The following is a 25,485-nucleotide window of genomic DNA, read 5'->3' on the forward strand; positions in this document are numbered from 1 at the left end:
TGTGCCGGGTGCAAACTAGCAATGGTACATGCGTCGGTGTAGAAAGTCAACTGCGCTGGATGCAAGATAGGGCCCATTGTGTGACATTTCCACACTCTGATGGATCTTGGTGGATCGCTGGGGCAAGATACATTCTTTTTTAACTATACTTTCCAGTGATATTGGCCCAAGCAGCCTCGGGTCCTGAAGTGCGATGATATCCGAAGGAGGAGTCACCAACAGACGCTATTTTGCTGGTGCATGTTCAGCTTAAAGAGCTTGATGGGTAAAGGTGAACTGATCAGCGAAACTAGAGGAAGACACATCCCTTTCCTGCCCCAGGATGTGGATATAACACTTGACATGCATATTGGGAAGCTGGATGTGTCTACACCTTTGTTAGTGGCAGAAGGCTTCCCAGGTCTGATCAATACTGTGTCTGGACTTTCTTTATGCGTTTTGACAACATTGGATAAATATCTGAATGCCCTAAACGCATGTTAATGGCAGGTGAAAGGTGGTGTCCTTCTGTCTGCCTGTCTGTCTTTATATCTGTCTGTCTTTATGTCTGTCTGTCTTTCTGTTTGTCGGTCTTTATGTCTTTCTGGCTGTCTGTTCATACCCAGGATGATGTGGAGAGCAGCTGTGATAGGATGTCTAACTCCATGGACGGAACATGAAATAATGTCTGTGGAACCTGAAATACACAGAGATAGATGGATAAGACATACAAACAGATGTACACATATACATAGTACATATATATATATATATATATATATATATATATATATATATATATATATATATATATTGTGGTGGCCCAGCCAATGAGCAGTGCCCCACAGGCAAAGGCAGCCAAGGGGTGTGGTGCTGGATGGGAGGTACTTCCCTAAAAAGCTGTGTCATAGAGACCCCGCCCCACTTGGGTGTCTCAGCTTACCATTCACAGATGCGCTGAGTTAGCCCTGCAATCAGAGGGCCTTTTTAACTCCACCAGAACAGGCTGAAGACAGACTGGCTGGAGGAGCGTGTGGAGACCAGAGACACGTTAGGCCAGTCTCATGGTAAGAGGCCTGTGGCCAACCCTCTTGATCAATCCAAACCGCATTAATGAAGTTACGTTCAAGTGGACCGAAGAGCTGTTTCGTCGGTGTGTGAATTGTGTCGTGCTGAAACCCGAGAGAAGGCCTGCAGCTGAAGAGGAACCCCAATGACTCCAAGAGGAAACCCAAGCCGAGCTAGGGTGAAGAGGTCAGTGGCAGGGACCACAGACCCCACTAACCTTGGCCAATCTCTCTCTCTCTCTCTCTGGCCCCACCCCAGGAAGAGCCAGAAAGGGCACCCTGACGACAGCCGCCAACCCGGTGAATATTTGAGTTGCCTTTTGCCCACTCCCTTTTCCCTCTGCACCTTTTTATAAATAAATGACATAAGTTGATTTCACCGCACACCCCGCTTCAGCCTGTCTCTATTCTAATTGGTGATCCCACTGTTGTTCCTCAGAGACCAGGCGCCCACATATGGTGGAGGATGCGGGCAATCTGAGTCCATGCTATCAGTTGGTGAGCCGATCGGAATAGAACAATTTTTTAAAAATATAATAATTTTGAATATGGAAGAAACCATGAGAGAGATCTTGAAAACCCAAGCCACGCTGCAGTCAGCTGTAACTGAGTTGTGCAGGGTAAGCGGAAATCAAGAGCGACGACCACGAGATGTGCTGACCAAGCAGACGCCGGATGATGACATAGAGACTAGGGATGGGAATTGATAAGAATTTCACGATTCCGATTCCGATTCTGCTTATCGATCCGATTCCTTATCGATTCTCTTATCGATTCTCATTGGGTGAGAAAATAAGTACAAATGTGTTTGTTTGTATCAAATCTATTTAATATCTGATCAGAAGTGCGTCTAGCATTAGGAAATTGTGCATTTTCAAATCAATTGGTCTAGACAACAAAATATATGATTGGCTTTTTAAGCCCAAATGCCATCATTATGTAGCCTGGTCCTGCCATACCATCGTACTTAATTTAATTTGTACAGAAGGTCTGGAACTGCTCAATTGATAAACGTTCACTCACTTGGAGGCGGGTGTCTGTAGAAGTTTTAAAAGGATTGGATCTGCCCAGTGCCACTCTGGATCTGCCATAACCAATTGCATAGCGTTGGGTCGTGACGTATGTCATGAGACGGGACGGGCTCCTTCACCACTAACAGAGCCAGCTGGAAAATCAAACTTTTCCCGAACCCGGTGGGGGGAAGCGCCACAACATCATGGCCACCAACAAAACTCTGCAAAGCTTGTTCTTGCTCCGGCTTTAATTTATCGATTTTCGGCAGCAATCCCACAACAGATCGAATAGCTTCTCTCGTATCCTTCTCCATTGTCTTCCTCTGACCACAACTGAAACTGGCGCGCAAACTAGACGTCATCATTCTCAGCCACTCCCTCTGTTCGCTGATTGGACCGCCAGAAATCTGGTTTCCATGGAACACATTCATATTAAGCAGACCCATACCTAGTACTGAAGTGAAATGAAAATTGAGCGGAAGTAGGTAGGTGGGCGGTGCCAGGCTAATCATTATGTGCCATAAAACTAAAAAAACTGACTGAAAACAGTCAAGTAAGAGCTTGTGCCTTTTGGAATACTAACAGTGCTCATTTGCATTCAACTTGTAACAAAATTCGACTGACATAAACAAAATGAAGTATTGATTAGACAGAGATTTATTAGATGGGCCTGCCTAATAAACCGTTCAAACACACAAGACCGGAAACCATAGCAACGCCGGTAAACAAACCCCGATAAGCCCAATCCCTACGAGAGCTCCCCACGCTACGGCCATCCGGAGGCGCACAGAGCTGTTGGCCGTGATATTATATATACGATTATATTATATGATATACTATTATATATAGTGCTCCGGGAGTCGCAAACGCCAACAATCACTTTCTCCTCCATGCTGCAGTTCACCCCAGGCTGCATTGCAATGAGTTTGATGGTTGAACGCTGATTGGCTGTTATGTTACACATGTCACTCAGTTGTCACGCTGTTGAACGGCTGTCATCACGCGAAATTCGCGTCCAAGTTGAAATATTTCAACTCGAGCAAATTTGGAGCGGCACAAATCCTTGTGAACGCGCTCGCCTGTGCACGGGGAGCGCGACAAGTTTTTCTCTTGCGAAAAATTCGCCCTATACGCGTCTCTACGTTCAGTTTATATGGGATCTTGTCGCCCCGTCGCGTTTGGTGTGAACGCACAATGCGCTTCTTCCTCGGCGGCCTCGGGAACCGGTAAGCGGAATCGTAAGCAGGCTTGCTAATGATTCCAAGGAATCGGTTGACCCGGCACCGGTTCTGAACAAGAACCTGTTCTCGATTCCCTTCCCTAATAGAGACGTATATTGCCTTGCTTGAAAGGACTGCAGCAAGGGAGAACTGGCCAAGAGCAGAATGGGGAACAACCTAATGCCCTTATTGACTGGGGAAGCTCAGAAAGCCTGTCAGGACCTTTCCGTTGCGGATGCCGTGAACTACGATACGGTCAAGGTTGCCATCCTTGCTCAGTATGGACTTAGCCTTCCTGCTCGGGCCCAGCTTGTGCATGACTGGAGCTATGACCCTGCGGTTCCAGTCCGGGCCCAGGAAGAAGCTGCAGGGCCACCAATAGTGGACCAAGTTGTGATTGACCGGTGCCTCTGGGGACTGCCAAACGACGCCAAGAGGTATGTCACCAAGCAGGGGGCTCCAAGTGTAGACACATTAATAGCCTTACTGGAGAACCACAGGGTGATGGGTAGCATAATGCGGTCAGAAAGTGTCACGCATACTAATTTAAAGTCAACAGAGGGAGAGAGACCAGTGGCAAAGCTGTGAACACGCCAACAGCCCGGACACCGACTGGCTGTACCAGACAGACGGAGAGGCGAGTACCAATGCCTCCTCCTCGCCCACGTTGCTATTCCTGTGGCCAGGAGGGACACCTAGCCAGAGAGTGTACGGACCGTGATGAACCGATGCCTACGGCCATCTACGGGTGGCAAGGGCTTCTTCAGCCAGTCCCTAACTACCTGTTGGCCCATCAGGGGGCCCCAGCCCCAAAGTGTCCTGTTAAGATAGGTGGGAGAGACACAGAAGCACTTCTAGACTCCGGAAGCATGGTTTCTCGTCAGACCGCAGTTTGCTAGTGACACCTGGGGAGAAGAGATCTCCGTCTCCTGCATCCATGGAGACACCCGGAAGTATCCCACCTGGAGGTCCAGGTTATACTCCCCATAGACCTTTCACTATGCGGGTCGGGGTTGTAGAGCAACTCCGGTGCCGGTGCTTTTCAGCCGAGACAGCCCGCTCTTCTCCCACTACTGGCCGGAGAAATTGAGGAACCGAAAGGTGAATCCGACGACGCCCGGTTGGACGAAGGCCTCCGACACCCACCAGGCTTGCGCCGCCGTGTCACCCGATGGCAGCCCTGCGGAAACCAGCGATGACGAGTGATAGGCCCCTCCATAGGCAAAGTACAGAAACGGATCCTGGACGTGAGCTGAGGAGCAGGAGCCCCTGGAAGAGATACAGTCAGATGAGGTATTCTCAGAGTTCCCCAAGTCGAGGCAGATGAAACTCTTAGGCCTGGACGATTGGCTCAGCCCAGCTGCAGGATCCCAACCTGACCCAAGCCTGGAGGGATGGAGGGAGTAATTAGGGCCAAAACCAGGATGGGTGAGTCAAGTGTCTTTTCCCCATTTCATGGTTAAAAATAAGCTGCTGTACCGAGTAACAAAAATACTCTGAAATCTGTGAACAGTTGCTTGTCCCAGAGAATATGTCTCAAAAGTGTGTACCTAGCAACTCCCACTTACTAGGGGCGCATTTAGGGAGAGAAAAGACCTATGACCGTGTTCTCAGCCGCTTCTACTGGCCGGGGGTCAAGAGAGCCGTGGAGGAATACTGTCGACACTGTGGAGAGTGTCAAATCAACTCCCCTAAGGTAGCGTACCGAAATCCTTAATACCCCTTCCATCATTGAAACCCCTTTAGTAGGAGTGGCATGGACATTTCGGACCCCTCCCGAAGTCTAGCAGCGGCCACCGCTATATCTTAGTCATCTGGATTACGCCACACGGTATCCAGAGGCAATTCCCCTACGCTCGGCAACAGGAAGGGCGTTTGCCCTGGAAATGTTCCTGCTCTAAAGTAGAGTGGGATTGCCTGAGGAAATCCTACAGACCAGGGCTCCTGCTTTATGTCTGGGGTGATGAAAAGACTGTGCCAAATCTGAAGGTGAGGCAAATAAAACCTCTGTCTACCACCCTCAGACAGATGGACTCGTAGAAAGGTTCAATCAAACCCTAAAGCACATGCTGCGCAAAGTTGTAGAGGTGGATGGTAAGAATTGGGACCAGCTGCTACCTCATGTCCTTTTCTCCATACGTGAAGTTCCCCAGGGTTCCACTGGATTTTCACCATTCGAACTGTTGTACGGACTGAGACCCCGGGGCATGCTGGATGTGGCCAAGGAAGCCTGGGAGCAGCAGCCATCCCCCCAGCGCAGTGTCGTGGAGCACGTGGAGCAGATACACCACCGAATGACCCAGGTGTGGCCATTGGTTCGTGAACACATGCAGCAAGCCCAGGCACAACAGGCACGGGTGTACAATCGAGGAGCCCAGGTGAGAGAGTTCGAACCAGGACACAAAGTGATGGTCTTGGTCCCCACGAATGCCTGCAGTTTTTAGCCAAATGGCAAGGACCTTATGAGATAATGGAACGAATGGGACCAGTGAATTACAGGATACGACAGGTTGGCCGAAGGAAAGGCAAGCTAATTTATCACATAAACTTACTGAAGCCATGGCATGAACCTCCCCCTGTCCCCTCCAATGTCTTCAGTGCCAACCGTCTCCCCAGAGTCTACCGCCAGTGAAAATGGGCGATCAGCTGTCGTCCAGACAGGTACAGGTCCTCGGAGAACTGCTCCAGGAGCAAAGATGCTTCTCTGAGACCCCAGGGAGGACAACAGTCATCGCCCATGACATTGAAACCGAGCCGGGAAAGACGGTAAGACTTCGACCATATCGAATCCCGGAGGCCAGACGAGAAGCCATCAGAGAGGAGGTGAGGAAAATGCTTGACCTTGGGGTCGTGGAAGAGTCCCACAGTGCCTGGTCCAGTCCTATAGTCCTTGTTAGGAAGCCCGATGGTAGCATTAGGTTCTGCAATGACTATAGAAAACTGAACGAGATCTCTCTATTCAACACTTATCCTATGCCCCGTGTGGATGAGCTGGTCGAAAGGTTAGTATCTGCCCGGTTCATTCCTACACTAGACTTAACCAAGGGGTATTAGTGCCACTAACGCCACAAGCAAAGCCGATGACGGCGTTCTCGACACCAGACGGGGCCTTCCAGTACCGGGTCCTCCCATTTGGACTTCATGGGGCCCCGGCAACTTTCCAGAGGCTCATAGCACGTCATGGGATATCCACCTCTGGCACCTAGAAGCTAGGCCTTGCGGGAAGCAGGGCTGACGGCCAATCCTACAAAGTGTTCCCTGGCCCTGGAGGAGGCGAACTACCTTGGGTACACTGTGGGACGAGGAAATGGGAAACCCCAAGAGAAGAAAGTGGATGCCATAGCAACCTGGCCCCAACCCCAGACGAAATGTCAGGTGAGGACCTTCCTAGGATTAATGGGATATTATCGACAGTTCATTCCAAACTTTGCCTCCATAGCTGCCCCCCTGCATGAGCTGACAAGCAAAGGTGCACCAAACAGGGTGAAGTGGACGGACCAGACCGAGCAGGCCTTCAATCGTCTGAAGATGGCCCTGTGCAGCGAGACGGTGTTCCATACACCTGACTTCAGCAGGAGGTTTGTGCTACAGACAGACACTTCAGAGGTAGGACTTGGGGCGGTCCTGTCCCAAATACACGACGGCATGGAATACCCGGTAACCTTTGTCAGCCGCAAACTACTGCAACACGAAAGAAACTATGCAACCATAGAAAATGAATGCTTGACCATTTAATGGGCCATGAAAAAATGACATTATTACTTGCTAGGCCGCGAGTTTGCAATTAACTGAACACGCTCAATTGGATGGCCCATAACAAAGACAAGAATGCCAGAATAACCCGTTGGTTTTTACACCTGCAGGACTTCAAGTTTACAGTGGAACACAGGGCAGGAAAGCTTCATGGGAACGCTGATGCCATGTCGAGAAGGGATGATTGCTGTTGGTCTGTCACTCCCCACCGTGGTTCAGAGCTGAGGGTGGGGGTATGTGGTGGCCCAGCCGCTGAGCAGTGCACCACATGGCCACATGGTGGCCACAAAGGCAGGCAAAGGCAGCCATGGGGTGTGGTGCTGGATAGGAGGTACTTCCCTAAAATACTGTGTCATAGAGACCCCGCCCCACTCGGGTGTCTCAGCTTACCATTCACAGGTGCGCTGAGTGAGCCCTGCAATCAGAGGGCCTTTTTAACTCCACCAGAACAGGCTGAAGAAAGACTGGCTGGAGGAGCGTGTGGAGACCAGAGACACGTTAGGCCAGTCTCATGGTAAGAGGCCTGTGGCCAACCCTCTTGATCAATCCAAACCGCATTAATGAAGTTGCGTTCAAGTGGACCGAAGAGCTGTTTTGTCGGTGTGTGAATTGTGTCGTGCTGAAACCCGAGAGAAGGCCTGCAGCTGAAGAGGAACCCCAAAGACTCCAAGAGGAAACCCAAGCCGAGCTAGGGCGAAGAGGTCAGTGGCAGGGACCACAGACCCCACTAACCTTGGCCTATCTCTCTCTCTCTGGCCCCACGCCAGGAAGAGCCAGAAAGGGCACCCTGACGACAGCCGCCAACCCGGTGAAGATTTGAGTTGCATTTTGCCCCTCCCTTTCCCCCCTGCACCTTTTTTTTAAATATATGACATAAGTTGATTTCACCGCAAATCCCGCTTCTGCCTGTCTCTATTCTAATTGGTGATCCCACTGTTGTACCTCAGAGACCAGGCGCCCACATAATATATATATTTATATATAATATATTAGAGCTGTCAGTCAAACGCGTTATTAACGGCGTTAACGCAAACCAAATTTAACGGCGTTCAATTTTTTATCGCGCGATTAACGTAATTATTTTATAAAAAAAAGAAAAAAAAACTTTTTTTTTTTTTTTTCTTTGGCTCAAAACAAAGAAGCAGTAGCCTGACTGCTATGTTCAAATGACATTTGTTCAAAGCAGTCGTTTAATTGCACTATAGGCTCTTTTTTTGTATCGTCCTGTTTTGATCAGTGTATGTGTATATGCCAATGTTGTTATCAATAAAAAATCATTTGAACAAGGCAAGCCGATGCACTTCACCATGTTGATAAGAGAATTAAAATGAGAAGAATTATGGGACAAAAAAATCAAGGGATATTTAGCATAGAAAAATAATTTGCGATTAATCGCGATTAATTATGACATTAATGCGATTAATCACGATTAAATATTTTAATCGCTTGACAGCTCTAATATATATGTAATATTAGTGCTGTCAAGCGATTAAAATATTTAATCGCATTTATGTCATAGTTAACTCACGATTAATTTGTTTCTATGCTAAATATCCCTTGATTTCTTTGTCCCATTCATTTTTCTCATTTTAATGCTCTTATCAACATGTAGAAGTGCACGTTTTTTTTATTGATGACAACATTGGCATATACTGATCAAAGCAGGACGATACAAAAAAAAAGCCTATAGTGCAATTAAACGAACATACAAACATACTGAGAGCTGTGTTGTCTGGAGCCTTGTGCTCCTGGTAGGGTCTCTCATGGCAGAGTGGTCTCAGGTGGTGGGGCCGGACTAAGAATGGTTCAAAGAACTCCAATGAATAACGTAAAAAGAGGAGATGTGACCCGGCCCGGAGGAAGCCCGGGGCCCCCGTCTGGAGCCAGGCCCAGACGGAGGGCTCGATGGCGAGCGCCTGGTGGCCGGGTTTGCCACGGAGCCCGGTCGGGCACAGCCCGAACAAACTACGTGGCACCCCCCTATCTTCATCCCATGGGCCCACCACCTGTGGGAAGACCCGTTGAAGTCGGGTGCGCAGCCACATGGGTGGCAGCGAAGGTCAGGGGTCTCGACGGACCAGACCCGGGCGGCAGAAGCTGGCTCTGGGGACGTGGAACGTCACCTCGCTGTGGGGAAAGGAACCGGAGCTTGTGAGGGAGGTGGAGCGCTATCAGTTAGATCTGGTGGGGCTTACCTCAACGCACAGTCTCAGCTCTGGTACCGTACTCCTGGATAAGGGTTGGACTCTATTCTTCTCCGGAGTTGCCAAGGGCGTGAGGCGCCGGGCGGGTGTGGGGATACTCATAAATCCCCGGCTGAGCGCCGCGGTGTTGGAGTTTACCCCGGTAGACGAGAGGGTCGCCTCCCTGCGCCTAAGGGTTGTAGGGGGGAAAACTCTGACTGTTGTTTGTGCGTATGCACCAAACAGCAGCTCAGAGTACTCGGCCTTCTTGGAGACCCTGAATGGAGTCCTGTATGGGGCTCCAGTAGGGGACTCCGTAGTTCTGTTGGGAGACTTCAACGCCCACGTGGGCAACGATGGAGACACCTGGAGAGGCGTGGTGGGGAGGAACGGCCTCCCTGATCTAAACCCGAGCGGTCGTTTGTTATTGGACTTCTGTGCTAGTCATGGATTATCCATAACAAACACCATGTTCGAACATAAGGGTGCTCATAAGTGTACCTGGTACCAGAGTACCCTAGGCCGAAGATCGATGATCGATTTCGTGATCGTGTCATCTGATCTGAGGCCGCATGTTTTGTACACTCGGGTAAAGAGAGGGGCGGAACTGTCAACCGACCACCATCTGGTTGCGAGTTGGATCAGGGAATGGGGGAAATTTCCGGATAGACCTGGTAAGCCCAAACGAGTAGTGCAGGTGAACTGGGAACGTCTGGAGGAGGCCCCCGTCCTAGGTATCTTCAACTCACACCTCCGGCGGAGCTTTTCTGGCATTCCTGTGGAGGTTGGGGGCATTGAGCCGGAGTGGGCGGTGTTCAAAGCCTCCATTGCTGAAGCTGCGGTGGCTAGCTGTGGCCTCAGGGTCTTAGGCTCCTCAAGGGGCGGTAACCCTCGGACACCGTGGTGGACACCGGTGGTCAGGGAAGCCGTCCGACTGAAGAAGGAGGCCTTCCGGGATATGATATCCTGGAGGACTCCTGACTCGGTTGCAGGGTACCGACAGGCTCGAAGGGCTGCAGCGGCTGCCGTGTCGGAGGCTAAGCAGCGGGTGTGGGAGAAGTTCGGAGAGGCCATGGAGAAGGACTTTCGGTCGGCACCAAAGTGTTTCTGGAAGACTATCCGGCACCTCAGGAGGGGGAAACGGGGAACCATCCAAGCTGTGTACAGTAAGGATGGGACTCTGTTGACCTCAACTGAGGAGGTCGTCGGACGTTGGAAGGAACACTTTGAGGAACTCCTGAATCCGAATAACACGCCCTCTATGTTGGAGGCAGATGGTGTTTCGTCGTCAATTTCCCTGGTGGAGGTCACTGAGGTAGTCAAACATCTCCGCAGTGGCAAAGCCCCAGGGATTGATGAGATCCAGCCAGAAATGCTAAAGGCTCTGGGTGTTGAGGGGCTGTCATGGTTGACACGCCTATTCAACATCGCGTGGGCGTCGGCTACAGTGCCAAAGGAGTGGCAAACCGGGGTGGTGGTTCCCCTGTTCAAAAAGGGGGACCAGAGAGTGTGTGCCAATTACCGGGGTATCACACTTCTCAGCCTCCCTGGTAAAGTCTACTCCAAGGTGCTGGAAAGGAGGGTTCGGCCGATCGTCGAACCTCAGATTGAAGAGGAACAATGCGGTTTTCGCCCCGGACGTGGAACTACGGACCAGCTCTTCACTCTCGCAAGGATCCTGGAGGGGGCCTGGGAGTATGCCCTTCCGGTCTACATGTGTTTTGTGGATCTGGAGAAGGCGTATGACCGGGTCCCCCGGGAGAAACTGTGGGAGGTGCTGCGGGAGTATGGGGTAAGGGGGTCTATCCCCAGGGCCATCCAATCTTTGTACTCCCAAAGCGAGAGCTGTGTTCGTGTTCTCGGCAGCCAGTCAGTTTCGTTCTCAGTGGGTGCTGGTCTCCGCCAGGGCTGCGCCTTGTCACCAATCCGGTTTGTGATATACATGGACAGGATATCGAGGCGTAGTCGTGGTGGGGAGGGGTTGCAGTTCGGTGGTCTGAGGATCTCGTCACTGCTTTTTGCAGATGATGTGGTCCTCATTGGATCATCGGCCTGTGACCTTCAGCACTCACTGGATCGGCTGGCGGCCGAGTGTGAAGCGGCTGGGATGAGGATCAGCACCGCTAAATCTGAGGCCATGACTCTTAGCAGGAAACCGGTGGATTGCTTACTCCGGGTAGGAAATGAGTCCTTAGCCCAAGTGAAGGAGTACCTCGGGGTCTTGTTCGCGAGTGAGGGTACTATGGAGCGTGAGATTGGCCGGAGAATCGGAGCAGCGGGGGCGGTATTGCGTTCGCTTTACCGCACCGTTGTGACGAAAAGAGAGCTGAGCCGCAAGGCAAAGCTCTCGATCTACCGGTCGATCTTCGTTCCTATCCTCACCTATGGTCATGAGGGCTGGGTGATGACCGAAAGGACGAGATCGCGGGTACAAGCGGCCGAGATGAGTTTTCTCAGAAGGGTGGCTGGCGTCTCCCTTATGGTGCGGCCACACCAGACGCGTATCTCGCGTAATTTTTACGCGAGATACACGCGTAAAATGTTGCTTGACCATTTTGTGTCAAAAATGGTCACATACGCGCAATACGCGCCATACGCGCATACGTCACTCGCCTAGATGAGTCCATGTCCATGCAAGTGAACGGAGCGTTCCCTCTTCGTCATAACTATCAAACCAAACATCCTTCACATTCACCGAGCGAACATTACGAAAGTAAAATGCACATTTCTCGCTAAAAATGTTTCCATAAACGCATTTAATGGCGTAACTATGTTACTATTTCCACCCAGAATAAAGAAAGTTGTCGGCCGTGGCTGCGCTGGAGTCCGAGGTAGGAAAACCCAACGCCACCGTGTTTGGGTGATAGAGTTTAGATCGGGTTAGATTAAATAATCTCGGATATAAATAACAATAATCGGGTTAAATAACTTCACATGGTGTGTCTGGTGTGTTTCCCAGCAGAGAAATAGTCCGCCAAGACGTTGAGGTTGCTTAGTAACCAGAGACTCTGTCCATGCAAGTGAACGGAGCGTTCCCTCTTCGTCATAACTATCAAACCAAACATCCTTCACATTCACAGAGTGAACATTATGAAAGTAAAATGCACATTTCTCGCTAGAAATGTTTCCATAAAAGCATTTAATGGCGTAACTATGTTACTATTTCCACACAGAATAAAGAAAGATGTCGGCCGTATGCTTCTGTCCAAGCTCACTACTCTCTGCCAGTGACGTCGGGTCAAGCTCAACGCTGATTGGGCAATGCGTGTCTCGTCAGACGCGTATCTCGCGTACTTCGCGTAAAAAGTTCAATTTTTTGAACTCTTGAAATGTACGCGATATACGCGATATACGCGCGTATAGCGCGTATTGCGCGTAAATATACGCGCCACATACGCGCGTAAAATGTTGCTTAATACGCGTAATACGCGTAATACGCGCGTAAACCAATGGTTCCCTATGGAAAAAATGGCGATTTCATACGCGAAGTACGCGAGATACGCGTCTGGTGTGGCCGCACCTTTAGGGATAGGGTGAGAAGCTCAGCCATCCGTGAGGAACTCGGATTAGAGCCGCTGCTCCTTTACTTAGAAAGGAGTCAGCTGAGGTGGTTCGGGCATCTGGTAAGGATGCCCACTGGGCGCCTTCCTTGGGAGGTGTTTCAGGCACGTCCAGTGGGGAGGAGACCTCGGGGAAGACCCAGGACTAGGTGGAGAGATTATATCTCAACACTGGCCTGGGAACGCCTCGGGATCCCCCCGTCAGAGCTGGTCAATGTGGCCCGGGAAAGGGAAGTCTGGGGCCCCCTGCTTGAGCTGCTCCCCCCGCGACCCGACCCCGGATAAGCGGATGACGATGAGGAGGACAAACATACTGCCTTGGACATAGCAGTCAGGCTACTGCCTCGTTGTTTTGAGCCAAAGAAAAAATAAATATTTTTTTTTTTAAAAAAATAATAATAACTGCGTTAAAGGGACACTGTAATATTTTAAGTCATTTATTACCTCAAATCAATGTATTCATTCATAAATAAGTCCTCATTGGTGTAAAATTATCTCTGCCAAAAATCTCACTTATCCTGAGGGAAGAATAATTAATATGTAGTTACATAGGACGGGTAAGCTTCATGGAGGCATCCATATTCTTCCGGTCTATGAACGGCCGAGAGGAACAAAAAGCAATACGTGGTACAGGAAATTGAAACGCGTTTTCTCTCTGAGCCAGCGTGAATGATGACTGAAATAATTCACTATCTTGCTCGAGGAGTAATTACTCATACATCATTAGCTTACACTAATGATTCAATGCAGTTTGAAATTTGTTTGAAATAATGAACCTCAACATCACTCGAATGACTCGATGAGGTAGTATTGGATGTCATGACAGCTTCTTGGCACATACTGCCCACCGTAGTTTTTGAACAAGCGAGCACTATTAGTTGGAATGCAATATACAATTGTACCACTAGATGGGAGTAATTTTTACACAGTGTCCCTTTAATCGCGCGATAAAAAAATTAACGCCGTTAAAAATGGTTTGTGTTAACGCCGTTAATAACGCGTTTAACTGACAGCACCAATATATATATATATATATATATAAAAAAAAAGTATAAAGACAGAGTCAACATTCTACATGACAGTTAATATTCAATAGACAGTCAACATTCTATAGGCAGTCAGTGTCAACATCTACCTTCCTATTAGCAATAGCAGTCTGGCAATGTGTCAATGAGCTCACCAGCAGGGATGATTCCCAGGGGAAGAGTAGCCTGGACTGGGTTGAGATCACAGTCTGGGTCCCTCTGGGACTCTAGCTGTGCCCTCAGAACCAGGGCATGGGCCAGCTCTGCTACAGTACCATCACCCCCTACACACACCACACTACATGTCCGCGCACACACACACACACACACACACACACACACACACACACACACACACACACACACACACACACACACACACACACAGTTAAAAAGTGGGTGACTGGTTAGGGTGTGGTAGGTTTTAGGAATATAGAAACAATATAATTCCACAAATCCTAGTCCTACATAGACTGTATCTAGAGTATTCTGGTTTGAAGCCCTACATTCAGTATAAGATAGTACTGCTGTTAAGGTTGTGGGTGCAGGCAGGCAGGTAGGACCCAGATGCAGACGGTTAGGGAAAAACTGCACTTTATTTCTGCCAAAAGGCTAAGGCAAGGAGCAAGGGAACACAGGTAACCACAGAGAACACGCAGGACCAACGAACCACATGACAGCACGAGGAACAAAGGAAAGACAAGGGCTTAAGTAACAAACACAAGACACGCAACGAGGAACAGCTGAGACACAATAGGGGAGGGAGCAGTAATCAACACAGGAGGGAAACACACCAAAACACGACACAGACCATGACAGTACCATTAGGGGTCGACTCCCAGGCGACCCACGACAATCAAAATAAATAAATAAATAAATGGACTGGGGCAGAGCGGAGGGGTGTCAGGCGGGCGGCCAGAAAGTTGCCCCAGGGCATGGCAGGGAGTCTCAGGCGGACGGCCTGGGGGGCAAGCAGAGGCAGAGTGAAGGCGGAACCCTTCAGGAGGCCGGCGGCAAGGACGATGAGGGCTCAGTCCCTCAGGAGGCCTGCAGCGGCAAGGAAACCTCTCTGAAGGCTGGCAGCGGCGAAGGCGGAACCCTTCAGGAGGCCGGCGAAGGCGAGGTGGGGGGCGGGTCCCCTCAGGAGGAAGGCGAGGTAGAGGGCGTGTCCCCTCTGGAGGAAAGCGAGGTAGAGGGCGGGTCCCCTCTGGAGGAAGGCCAGGTAGAGGGCGTGTCCCCTCTGGAGGAAGGCGAGGTAGAGGGCGGGTCCCCTCTGGAGGAAGGCCAGGTAGAGGGCGGGACGCCTCCGGAGGAAGGCCAGGTAGAGGGCGGGTCCCCTCTGGAGGAAGGCCAGGTAGAGGGCGGCTCCCCTCTGGAGGAAGGCCAGGTAGAGGGCGGATCCCCTCTGGAGGAAGGCCAGGCAGAGGGCGGACCCCCTCTGGAAGGTGGGACCCCTCAGAAAGGCAAGGTAGAGGGCGTGTCCCCTCTGGAGAAGAGGGCGGACCTCCTCAGGCAGGTCTGGAGGGCGGGCCTCCTCCGGCAGGAGCAGAGGGCGGACCTCCTCAGACAGACAAAGAGGCCGGTCCTCCTCTGGAAGGTGAGGAGTGGGCTCAGAAACCAGACAGGGCTCGGGGACCGGAGTCAGTGCGGGAGCTGTAGTGCCAGGAGGAACCGGGTGGTACCCCAAACTCACCACCCCCACTCTGATTGTCAGTAAGGGAGGAGGCTGGTAGCTGGGGACCGGGGGCAGAGGCTGGTAGCTGGGGACCGGGGGCAGAGGCTGGTAGCTGGGGACCGGGGGCAGAGGCTGGTAGCTGGGGACCGGGGGCAGAGGCTGGTAGCTGGGGACCGGGGGCAGAGGCTGGTAGCGGGGGACCGGGGGCAGAGGCTTGTAGCTGGGGACCGGGGGCTGAGGCTGGTAGCTGGGGACCGGGGGCAGAGACTGAGGCCCCGTTCACACGAAGCCGAAACGGGCGAAACCGTTACGGTTTCGATCTATCCGGTTTCAGAGTATCTCCGTAAAGACGAAGCCAAGCGAAACCGGTAGATTATCTCATTTCCAGAAGGAATGAGATAAGAAGAAGAGGCGAGCATGCGCATAAAGGCTGCCCTTAAGCGCATGCTCGCATGTGATTTCTGAGACTCCGCGGGCTTAAGAGCCATTGGCTAGGAGGTCGAGGGGTGGGGCGATGACGTCATGGTTTGCGGTTTCAGTCGGTTTCAGCCGTACACACGAATCCAAAACGAAACCGGGTAGATTTGAAACCACCTCCGAGGGTGGTTTCAGAAGTTTGCGGTTTCGGTCAGCGGATTCGCCGGCTTCGTGTGTACGGAAGGCCGAACCGTACAAGACCTTTGCGGTTTCGCCATGAAATCGGCTTCGTGTGAACGGGGCCTGAGAGCAGGAGCGTAGAGGCTTAGGCCGGTCACCAAAGTCCGGTGGCAGTGGCATGTAGCTCTCCGGCCAAAAGGTTGTGGGGTTGAGCAGCTCGACTGCCCACTCGGGTAAGACGTCCTCCAACTCGGGCCTTGACGCAACAGCCCTGCACGTACGCCCCAACACAGCCTCCTGCTTCTTCCTGCTTGGAATGTTCTCCCAGCCATCCATAGCTATGATTATCGACACTAACAAATCCTCCAACTCACGGAAAAATAGAGCGTCCGCTGGGTCCAAGTTTGGTGCTGTCATTCTGTTAAGGTTGTGGGTGCAGGCAGGCAGGTAGGACCCAGATGCAGACGGGTAGGGAAAAACTGCACTTTATTTCTGCCAAAAGGCTAAGGCAAGGAGCAAGGAGCAAGGGAACACAGGTAACCACAGAGAACACGCAGGACCAACAAACCACAATGACGGCACGAGAAACAAAAGGAAAGACAAGGGCTTAAGTAACAAACACAAGACACGCAACGAGGAACAGCTGAGACACATTAGGGGAGGGAGCAGTAATCAACACAGGAGGGAAACACACCAAAACACGACACAGACCATGACAACTGCTCAATCATCAGCACATAAGGCTGAACACCCAGGACTTCACCAAGACTATCTGAACCACGTCAGACAGCAACTGTAGCTTATTAGCTGATGAAGATTCTACCCAAATCTCTACCTCTTCTTCACACTTCAACAACAGTGCTGACAGAGGAGATGGAAATTATTGAAAACGTTGTGGTCATCGAGGGTGTTTGAATTTTTCTAAGGGGTATTGCATCATTCGCCATAGCCATGTGAACGATAGCTCTCTGTCTGTTCCTCTGAGAATATCGGGCCCCTTCCTCCTGGACTTCCTCGACCTGTGATCCTATGTAGACCAGGCAGTTTAGCATGTGTTTGGTCAAACAAGGCATCCCAGCGGACAAGGCATTGGTTCAAACATGGAAGGCCGTGAATGGGAACCAAGAAGTTCCTATGTGCAAATAGGCTACAGTGTACTGATGTTACTGGAGGCAGTGGAACAATTTTGCTTGTGCTCTTGTCATGGTGTCTTAAATACTGTTGCAACACTATATCTGCTGAGGATTCGCTAAACTCTCTGTCCAGCCTCTACATGTCAACCTCTGGTTTATAACTACCACGGTAATCTTATGTTGCTCGAACCTGATATGATCAATTTGGTCCTTGTCTTCTTCATCCACCTCCTCCCCCAGGTCCAGATCTTCCTCTCTCTCCCTGCCCCCTCCATAGGCTCTCTCTCTCATCCCCACCCTCCCTCTTCCTCCAACGTTGCCTTCAATTTCTTAGTTATCATTTCAACACCATCAAGTTACCACCAACAGGTTGCTGGATACATTTAGATGGTTTAACCATTATTGAGCTCAACCATCTACAAGTACGATATACAATTTGTCCACATGTAAATTGTGTTTGGACAAATCTATAAGTGGTTGTAGTACAAATGGACCATAACATAAATTATAAATTATTACCTTTTTGGCGTGCATAACTATAAGGAGAAAATAATTTCATGTTCTTGGTGCTATGAGCACTTATTCTTTTTTCCAAGATGAAAGTTGATCTTCCTCCAAACAGCTCTTGGACGACAGAGTCACAGCAGGACCACAAGGAGATCTGCACTAAGCTTCAACAGAAGGGCATCGACTCGTTCCTTGTTTATCTGGCAACTTTGATAGAGAATCACAATTGCATCAAGATGTCGTTTACCACGACAGACGAGGCAAAAGAAACCCTGACATCTTGTGTGCTTTATGTATGGAAGAAGACCCTGGGCAGAGGGCTCCTGGGAGGAGATGGAACTGCATTGAGAACTTTAACCAGCCAGTGTTTGCAATGTAACGGTTAATGAATGCAACCCTCTGCTTCAAGAGAATGGCCGAATGTGTTATTACTATTATTTAGATTTAACCGCTTTGAGGATGAGTTGCTGCCCCCAGCAGCTCTAGCAGGGGGCCCAAAACCTTCCCCAAAATATACAGATATACTTTTTTATTTGTATGGCTAGCAACAATAACAGACACTGGTAAAAGGAGAAGGAGCACCCGTGAAACGATAAGGGGTATGGTTACATGCCTGGTGAGTCAAGTTATAGCACTCTACACACACACTCCCCTATCAACACCATAGAGCCGTTTATGTCGGGCCGTTCAACTAATGTCATTCTGTGTCTCATAGAGAAGTTCAGTGTTAAGCAGTATACTGTGTTTAGTGTTTTACAAAAGCTGTGAGACTGAGAATGTGCTTCTAGTCTTGCAGATCTGGACTGAGGTTCTGCACCTTGACTGAAGTCTCACAAGCTGTTTTCATTTTTTATTTATTTTATTTTAGTGTGTAAGCAATCGTAAAAATACAAAACCAGACTAGCTCATCTGCTGTAAGATTATCTCTTATTGCTCTCTGCCTCCAATACACCTGCACCCTCCCACTCACCCTACGGACAGACTTGTAGCAGACAGACAGGCAGACAGGCAGATGAATGATGAGGAGTAGCCTACCCGTCGTATTGTGTGAGACTGCATTCCTTCACTACCATCAGAATGTGTCCTTTCCTTTCAGTAACTACAGAGAGAGAGAGACAGGTTAGTAGTCAGTTTCACACCTCAACACTCGGCTGCTAGGGAGCTGGGCTGAGGAAGCTAGAGCTAAGGTGCTAGGGTTAGTAGGCTAATGTGAGAGGCTAGAGTTAGGTAGCCAGAGTTAGGGAGCTATAGGGCGAGGGAACTAGGATCAAGTAGCTACGGTTAGGAAACTAGGGTTAGGGTGCTAAGCTTAGGAGCCTAGGGTAGGGGAGCTAGAGTTAAGAGGCTAGAGTTCGGAAGCCAGAGTTATTGAGCTATAGGGTAAGAGAACTATTGTTAGGAAACTATGGATAGTGAGCTGAGGTTAGGAAGCTCGTGTTAGGAAACTAGGGTTAGGGAGCTAGGCTTAGGAAGCTAGGGTTAGGAAGCGAGTGTTAGGAAACTAGTTTTAGGGAGCTAGGGTTAGGAAACTAGGGTTAGTAAGCTAGTGTTAGGAAACTAGGGTTAGGGAGCTAGGTTTAGGAAGCTAGTGTTAAGAAACTAGGGTTAGGAAGCTAGTGTTAGGAAACTAGGGTTAGTAAACCAGCTAAACCAGCTACAATGAATTGATTAAGATTTGATTCCATACTGGGTATTAGGCTTATACTGGTCTCAAACACAACGTATTAGGGGCCGTATTCACAAAGAATCGTAGGGCTAAAAGTAGGTCATAAGTGGTGGATTTAGGAGAAACTCCTAAAAAGAATTGGCGTGTCAGTCTTAAATGTAGGGCTCATATTTTATTTTGCTATGAGCAATTCATAAAGTATTTAGGCCTAAAAGTAGTACCTAAATGTAGGAGAGCTTAAAAGTCCTTGAAAGGACTCCTTAGACCTATTCACAAAGAATCTGAAAATGGCTGCAGCGAGACGGAATGCTTTGGAGACACTGGAGGACTCTGAATTGATAAAGAGATATAATAATAATAATAACTTGGATTTTTCCCTTCAAGATAGTCAAGGTCGCTTAAATATAGGCAAAATCATGAGGTATCAAACTTGTGGTTGAATTAGTGCGGGATACAATAACGTCCACAACAAACAGGAATAACCCAATCAGTTCGGAGATAACATGTTTGGCAACACTTCGATATTTAGCAACAGGGAAAATGCAACTTTGCAATGCCGACGCTTTAGGAATATTGCAAACATCAGTCGGCCGTGCCATAAATCAAACCATCAACACACTCTCTAGACCACATTTCATTCAACAGTTTAACCGGTTGCCTTTGGACAATCAGCAACTATACAGGATCAAAGCAAACTTCATGGCATCGCAGGTATGCCCTGTGTGGTCGGTGCTATTGATGGGACGTACATCAAAATCTTTGCGCCATGAACAGATCAGGACGTTTTGGTCAATCGAAAGAAAGTCCACTCCATCAACACACAGATTGTTTTTGATTAAAATTTTACCATTCTTGATGTTGTTGCAATGTGGCCTGGATCTACCATAATTTGCTTATTTTAATGGAGAGCGGTTTGAGGCAGCTTTTTGAGAGGCACCAAGTACCAGCTGGGTGCCATTTGCTGGGTGACAGTGGCTATCCCTGCAAGACGTGGCTCTTGACACACTATCTCAATCTACAACCGGGAGCACAGTTAAATTATAACATGTACGTAAGTGATTATGCAAGTTACACTTAGGCCTATGCGTAAAAAACATATTGAATCTGTGTTTGGTTTGGAAAAAAAAAACTGAAAGGGACTCTGTTAATTGGTTTTTCGGAGCACTGAAATATAAATATAAGATATAAATTCCCAAACATAATCCCCCTCCTCACCAGCACAAACTGGGCCAGCAGTGGCAATTGGTCCTGGGACCAGTTGGGCTTTCGCTTGCGTTTCACATCTTCTTTGTCTCCGCTTTCATTCATCATGATAGGAGGCCTTGAAAGGCGGTATGGGCTGATATTTAAAGTGTTTAAGTACTGGAAATATGCTCATTGGATAATAGTTAAGAGTCTAGATTCAGCCTATTCCATTAGAGTCTAGATTCAGGCCCTGCTCGAGCAACTGTTACTGCTTCTTATATCCTAAGTGTGTGTATTTGTGTGTGTGTGTGTGTGTGTGTGTGTGTGTGTGTGTGTGTGTGTGTGTGTGTGTGTGTGTGTGTGTGTGTGTGTGTGTGTGTGTGTGTGTGGGGGGGGGGTGGGGGTGGGGGTGGGTGTTGTGTGTGTGTTGTGTGTGTGTGTGTGTGTGTGTGTGTGTGTGTGTGTGTGTGTGTTGTGTGTGGTTTGTGGGGGTGTGTGTGTCTTAGAAACACTAAGTGGGGCAATAAGCATCAAACCATCTGGTCATTACCCCTCCCCCACAAAACACACTGGGAGGAGGAGGAGTGGAGGGAAGAGGAAAGGAGGAGAGCGAAATAGAGGAGGTGATATGGGAGGAAAGAAGGAGGAGATTAAATTAAGGAAGGAGAGAGTTTAGGAGAGAGGAAAGGAGGTGGGAGGTTAGAAGTGGAGATGAAATGAGTGAAGGAGAGAAGTGAGTGATTAGGAGAGAGGAAAGGAGGTGGGAGGTTAGAAGAAGAGATTAAATATGGGAAGGAGAGAAGTGAGAGGTTAGGAGAGAGGACAGGAGGGGTTCTCTGTAGATTAGGAGAGAGGAGAGGAGAGGAAATGAGGGAAGGAAAGAGGTGGGAGTTTAGGAGAAAGGAGAGGAGGTGGGAGGTTGGGAAGGAGGAGAAAGGAAAAGTGAGGAGAGAGAGCACCTCCCACAGTTGTAACAGATGGACTCAGCTCTGCACTCCGATCAAGTTACATAGTGATCGCCATTAACTCTGAACTTTACCCCCTTCTGCACACACACACGCACGCACACACGCGCACACGCACGCATGCACGCACACACACACACACACACACACACTCGTGATATGGATAAATGTAGAGTCAGGCAGAGAGACAGACAGAGAGAGGACAGACAGCCAGACAGACGTTCAGAGAGGGGAACAGACAGACGTACTGGTGATGTCTGTGTGTATGTCTGCCATCCTGAAGAGGGGAGCGATGTGTTCTCTGTAGATGAGGACTGACTGCTTCTTATGGCTTCCTGGGTTAATGAACACCTTCAGCTGTTTGGGCCTGGGGAGCACTACAAACACAAACACATGTTATACACACACACACAAGTTATACAAATTTAAAAACACACACACATACACAAATTATACAGATATATTTGTGTGCACTGTGCACACATTTTGGGCATGTTCGCAGATTATGAAACACAGGTGTGTGAATGTGTTTTGCACCAACTGCGCTGCAATGATTGTAGCAAAAGTGTCAAGTGCATGACTCTCTGAAGTTGTGATGCACAGGATAGGATTTGTGCACCTGTAACACAGACTTGTGAACTCGTAGACCCTATTTTGTGTTTACAATGGTAGAAAAATATGTAGGACTTCAAATGTACTGCTACACATTTGTGACTTTAGAGTACGCACACAAAATCTGCAGTTACAGGTGCTAAAGACTTTTGCTACAATAATACCTTCATACAAATGAGACACACACACACACACACACACACACACACACACACACACACACACACACACACACACACACACACACACTAAAGGGTTAGTTCAGGATTTGGGTATTAATCTTTTGTGAACCTTCACGGGGTTAGACAGGGCCATATCTATGAGTTGAGGAGGGCCAAAGCTAAATGGACCAGGGCACGTACTGGAGGGATCAGTGAACTGATCCACAAAGAGTGGTCTCCCTTCTCTTGTCTAAACCTGGTTGGATCACAGAAGGAGAAAAAGACAGAATCTTGCATTGCTTTGTGAGACTGTTCTAAAGTTCAATAAAAAAGTCCCTACTGTCCGTTTAGCCTATGTTTTTATATTATTAAATTAATTGATATATGGACATTATGCAACTTGTATGTAACCTGTATATATTATATGTAACCTTGTATACTATCTTAATGACTGGAATGTGAGTGGCACACAGCTGAGAGCAGAACCCTGCCAGACTGAAAGGCTTGGAGGGGTTTCAGGGTGGTGTCAAGAACACAGATCTGTAAAAAGAGCTGGCGTCCTAACTTCAACGACCACCTCCAAAGACATTCTTGCAAGTCTGCAGGTCTGTCCAGTCCATTCTCAGTGTTGAAGAACAGCAATAGAGAGACAGCATGCTCAGGTGTCATATAAAGTCCAGCCTGGTGCTGTGATGGTTGCTTTCCATGGTAACTAATCCTGTTGTTGTTGGGGATGGGTATAACGTTTCATCAGCAATCACTGATTTACCCTTCAGCAGACCAACAGGTAGATAGACAGAAAGGTAGACAAACAGGTAGAAAGAAAACATCCTCAGGCAGACAGACAAATAGGCAGAGAGACAGACAGAGGGACAGACAGACTTGTAGACATGCATAAGTGAGTACTAGAAGGAGAGGGGACAGCTGTTGGAGGATGACCTGTATAAGAGGACAGGGAGACACTCTGAGATACACCAGAGTGACTCACTGTCCTCTGATACTGTTATTGATGAGGATGATGAGGATGATGAGGACGACTGACTAACGGTCCTTTGATACTGTTATTAATGATGATGATGATGATGATGATGATGAGGAGGAGGATGATGATGATGTGGGTGGGTAAATGTTTCACAGAGCGGGGAGATTCTGGTCACTAAGGATACACAGAAGGACTCAAGGAAAACGAGTTAATATGTAACCCCACAAACAAGTGCAGAGGCACAGACACACACGCGCACACACACAAAGTTTTCTTTATTTGGTTGGTTTTTTGAGGAGAGGAGCTATAGAGGAGAGGTGAGATCAGGGTTCGAGTTAGGTGGGAGCAAGTGGGAGCTGAGCTCCCATAGAGGGAGGTCTGGCTCCCATGAATGAAGCAAACTCAATTATCTGTGGGGGTCTCTGCAAATACAGCAGCATTATATTTTAATTGCAATAAAGTTATTTTCCCTTACACGTACAGAGTAATATTGATGATAAGTAAGGGATAATGTATTGAACGCCGGTCATTATCGGGAAATAAGCCCAGACAGGGCGAACCGGCCACCGACGCGAAGGGCAGGTGACTTGCTTCGACCTGAAGGGGCTTATTTTCGGTTAACGGTTAATTGCCAAAACGATAAAATTACTTCACACGGTGTGTATTTTTACAATTTATTTGTTACCATTCGTAGTGTTGATCAGCAGAGAAATAGTTTGCCGAAGACGTTGACGTCGCATAGCAACCGAAAACACTGGGGTTGATAAGTTACCGGACTACTTGCGGAGTGATACGAAAGTCATGAGTCAGAGGCAAAAAATTCACTTTCCTTGACAGTGGTCATTATATGCTTAGCAACGGTCAATTATCGAAAAATACTTGACCACCGGAAGTCGGGAAGGCCCAAGTGAACGGAGCATTCTGCAGCATTGAGAAGAGCCGTGTAACAATAGCCTATATTTAATTGTGCATCTATAATTATTTTTTTGGTTTTAAGACCCCCACAGAGATGGAATCATAACTTGAACCCTGGGTGAGATGATGGTGTTGAGGAGAGCATGAGGAGGTACGCTAGCATATAGCTTAGCAAGAAGAGGTGTTAGGTAACATCAATGTGACCAGCAAACTTCGCCAATCAATCTGTAAGCACTTCATTACAACTACACACTTTACAGAACAATTCAACTCAACCCCTAGCACAACAACTACACATTGACCTTTTACACACTTGAGTGACTTCATTGTGTGTGTGTTTGTGTGTGTGTGTGTGTGTGTGTGTGTGTGTGTGTGTGTGTGTGTGTGTGTGTGTGTGTGTGTGTGTGTTTATGTGCGTGCATGCGTGTGTTACCTGTCAGCAGCTGGGTCAGCTGGGTTACCCAGGTGTGACAGAGGCTGAGGGAGGTGTTGAGGAGGTGGGTCCTGACCTCCTGCAGGGTGTTTCCTGTCCTGTGGCTGCAGAACAGACAGAGGCCCAGCACAGCGCCCCCAGTCTGCTGGCCCGCAGCACGACGCCTCTTCACCTTTACCGCAAACACATCCCTCAACCACACCCTGTGTGACCCCCGCTCAGACCCCTGTTCCCCTGTTACAACACACAGAAGAGGAATATTCACAAGAACACTGAAATATATCACTAATAAGAATAGTAATAATATATATTATATAACAATTATATTAAAGGAGACATATTATGGTGTTTTCCGAACAAGTAAACATAGTATATGAGTTCCAGAAAACATGTTTTTGAAGCTGTTTGCTGGAAAAAGCTTTTAGGGAAAAAAATCTCGCCTACCACTATTCCCCTCTGTTTCAGTCCCTTCAGAATGCGCTGTTTCTGGTGTCTGTAGCTTTAATGCAGTAGCTGCTGCCCATTGACAAATGAGCTGTCAGAGTGAACCACAGCATGGAGGAGAAGTGATTGTTGCCGTGTGCGGATTCCTCAAGCTCTATATCTATATAATATAATATAATATAATATAATATAATATAATATAATATAATAAAATAATAATATTATATAATATGTAGGTGCTTATATAATATTATATCTAATATCACGGCCAAAAGCTATGTGCACCTCGGATGATTTTATGAATCATAAAGACTGCGTCTGACGTCTCTGGTACTTCCACAACAAGTAAAGACTCGTAGTGGGGGTTATCTCAGCCATGGTTGAGAAGAATTGGGGGAAAGAAACTTTGG

The 25,485-nt window shown here is 48.5% G+C and overlaps 1 protein-coding gene across 10 annotated transcripts in view; it reads right to left on the reverse strand.

Moving 5' to 3' along the window:
• cerkl (CERK like autophagy regulator) overlaps positions 1–25,485 on the reverse strand; it is a 37,403-nt gene that overhangs the window by 9,608 nt on the left and 2,310 nt on the right. For 6 of the 10 annotated variants that reach the window (XM_030343734.1, XM_030343736.1, XM_030343740.1 and 3 more), the window contains 5 exons: positions 24,632–24,865; positions 21,777–21,905; positions 18,748–18,811; positions 13,956–14,098; positions 602–676 (listed from right to left, as the gene is read on the reverse strand). In XM_030343734.1, the coding sequence (XP_030199594.1) occupies positions 602–676; positions 13,956–14,098; positions 18,748–18,811; positions 21,777–21,905; positions 24,632–24,865 (645 nt within the window). The remainder of the gene's footprint in view (positions 1–601; positions 677–13,955; positions 14,099–18,747; positions 18,812–21,776; positions 21,906–24,631; positions 24,866–25,485) is intronic. The other 4 variants (XM_030343745.1, XM_030343742.1, XM_030343737.1 and 1 more) reach the window with 3 other exon arrangements.

This window comes from Gadus morhua, chromosome 20, assembly GCF_902167405.1.
Source record: "Gadus morhua chromosome 20, gadMor3.0, whole genome shotgun sequence".
Classification (NCBI taxonomy): domain Eukaryota; kingdom Metazoa; phylum Chordata; class Actinopteri; order Gadiformes; family Gadidae; genus Gadus; species Gadus morhua.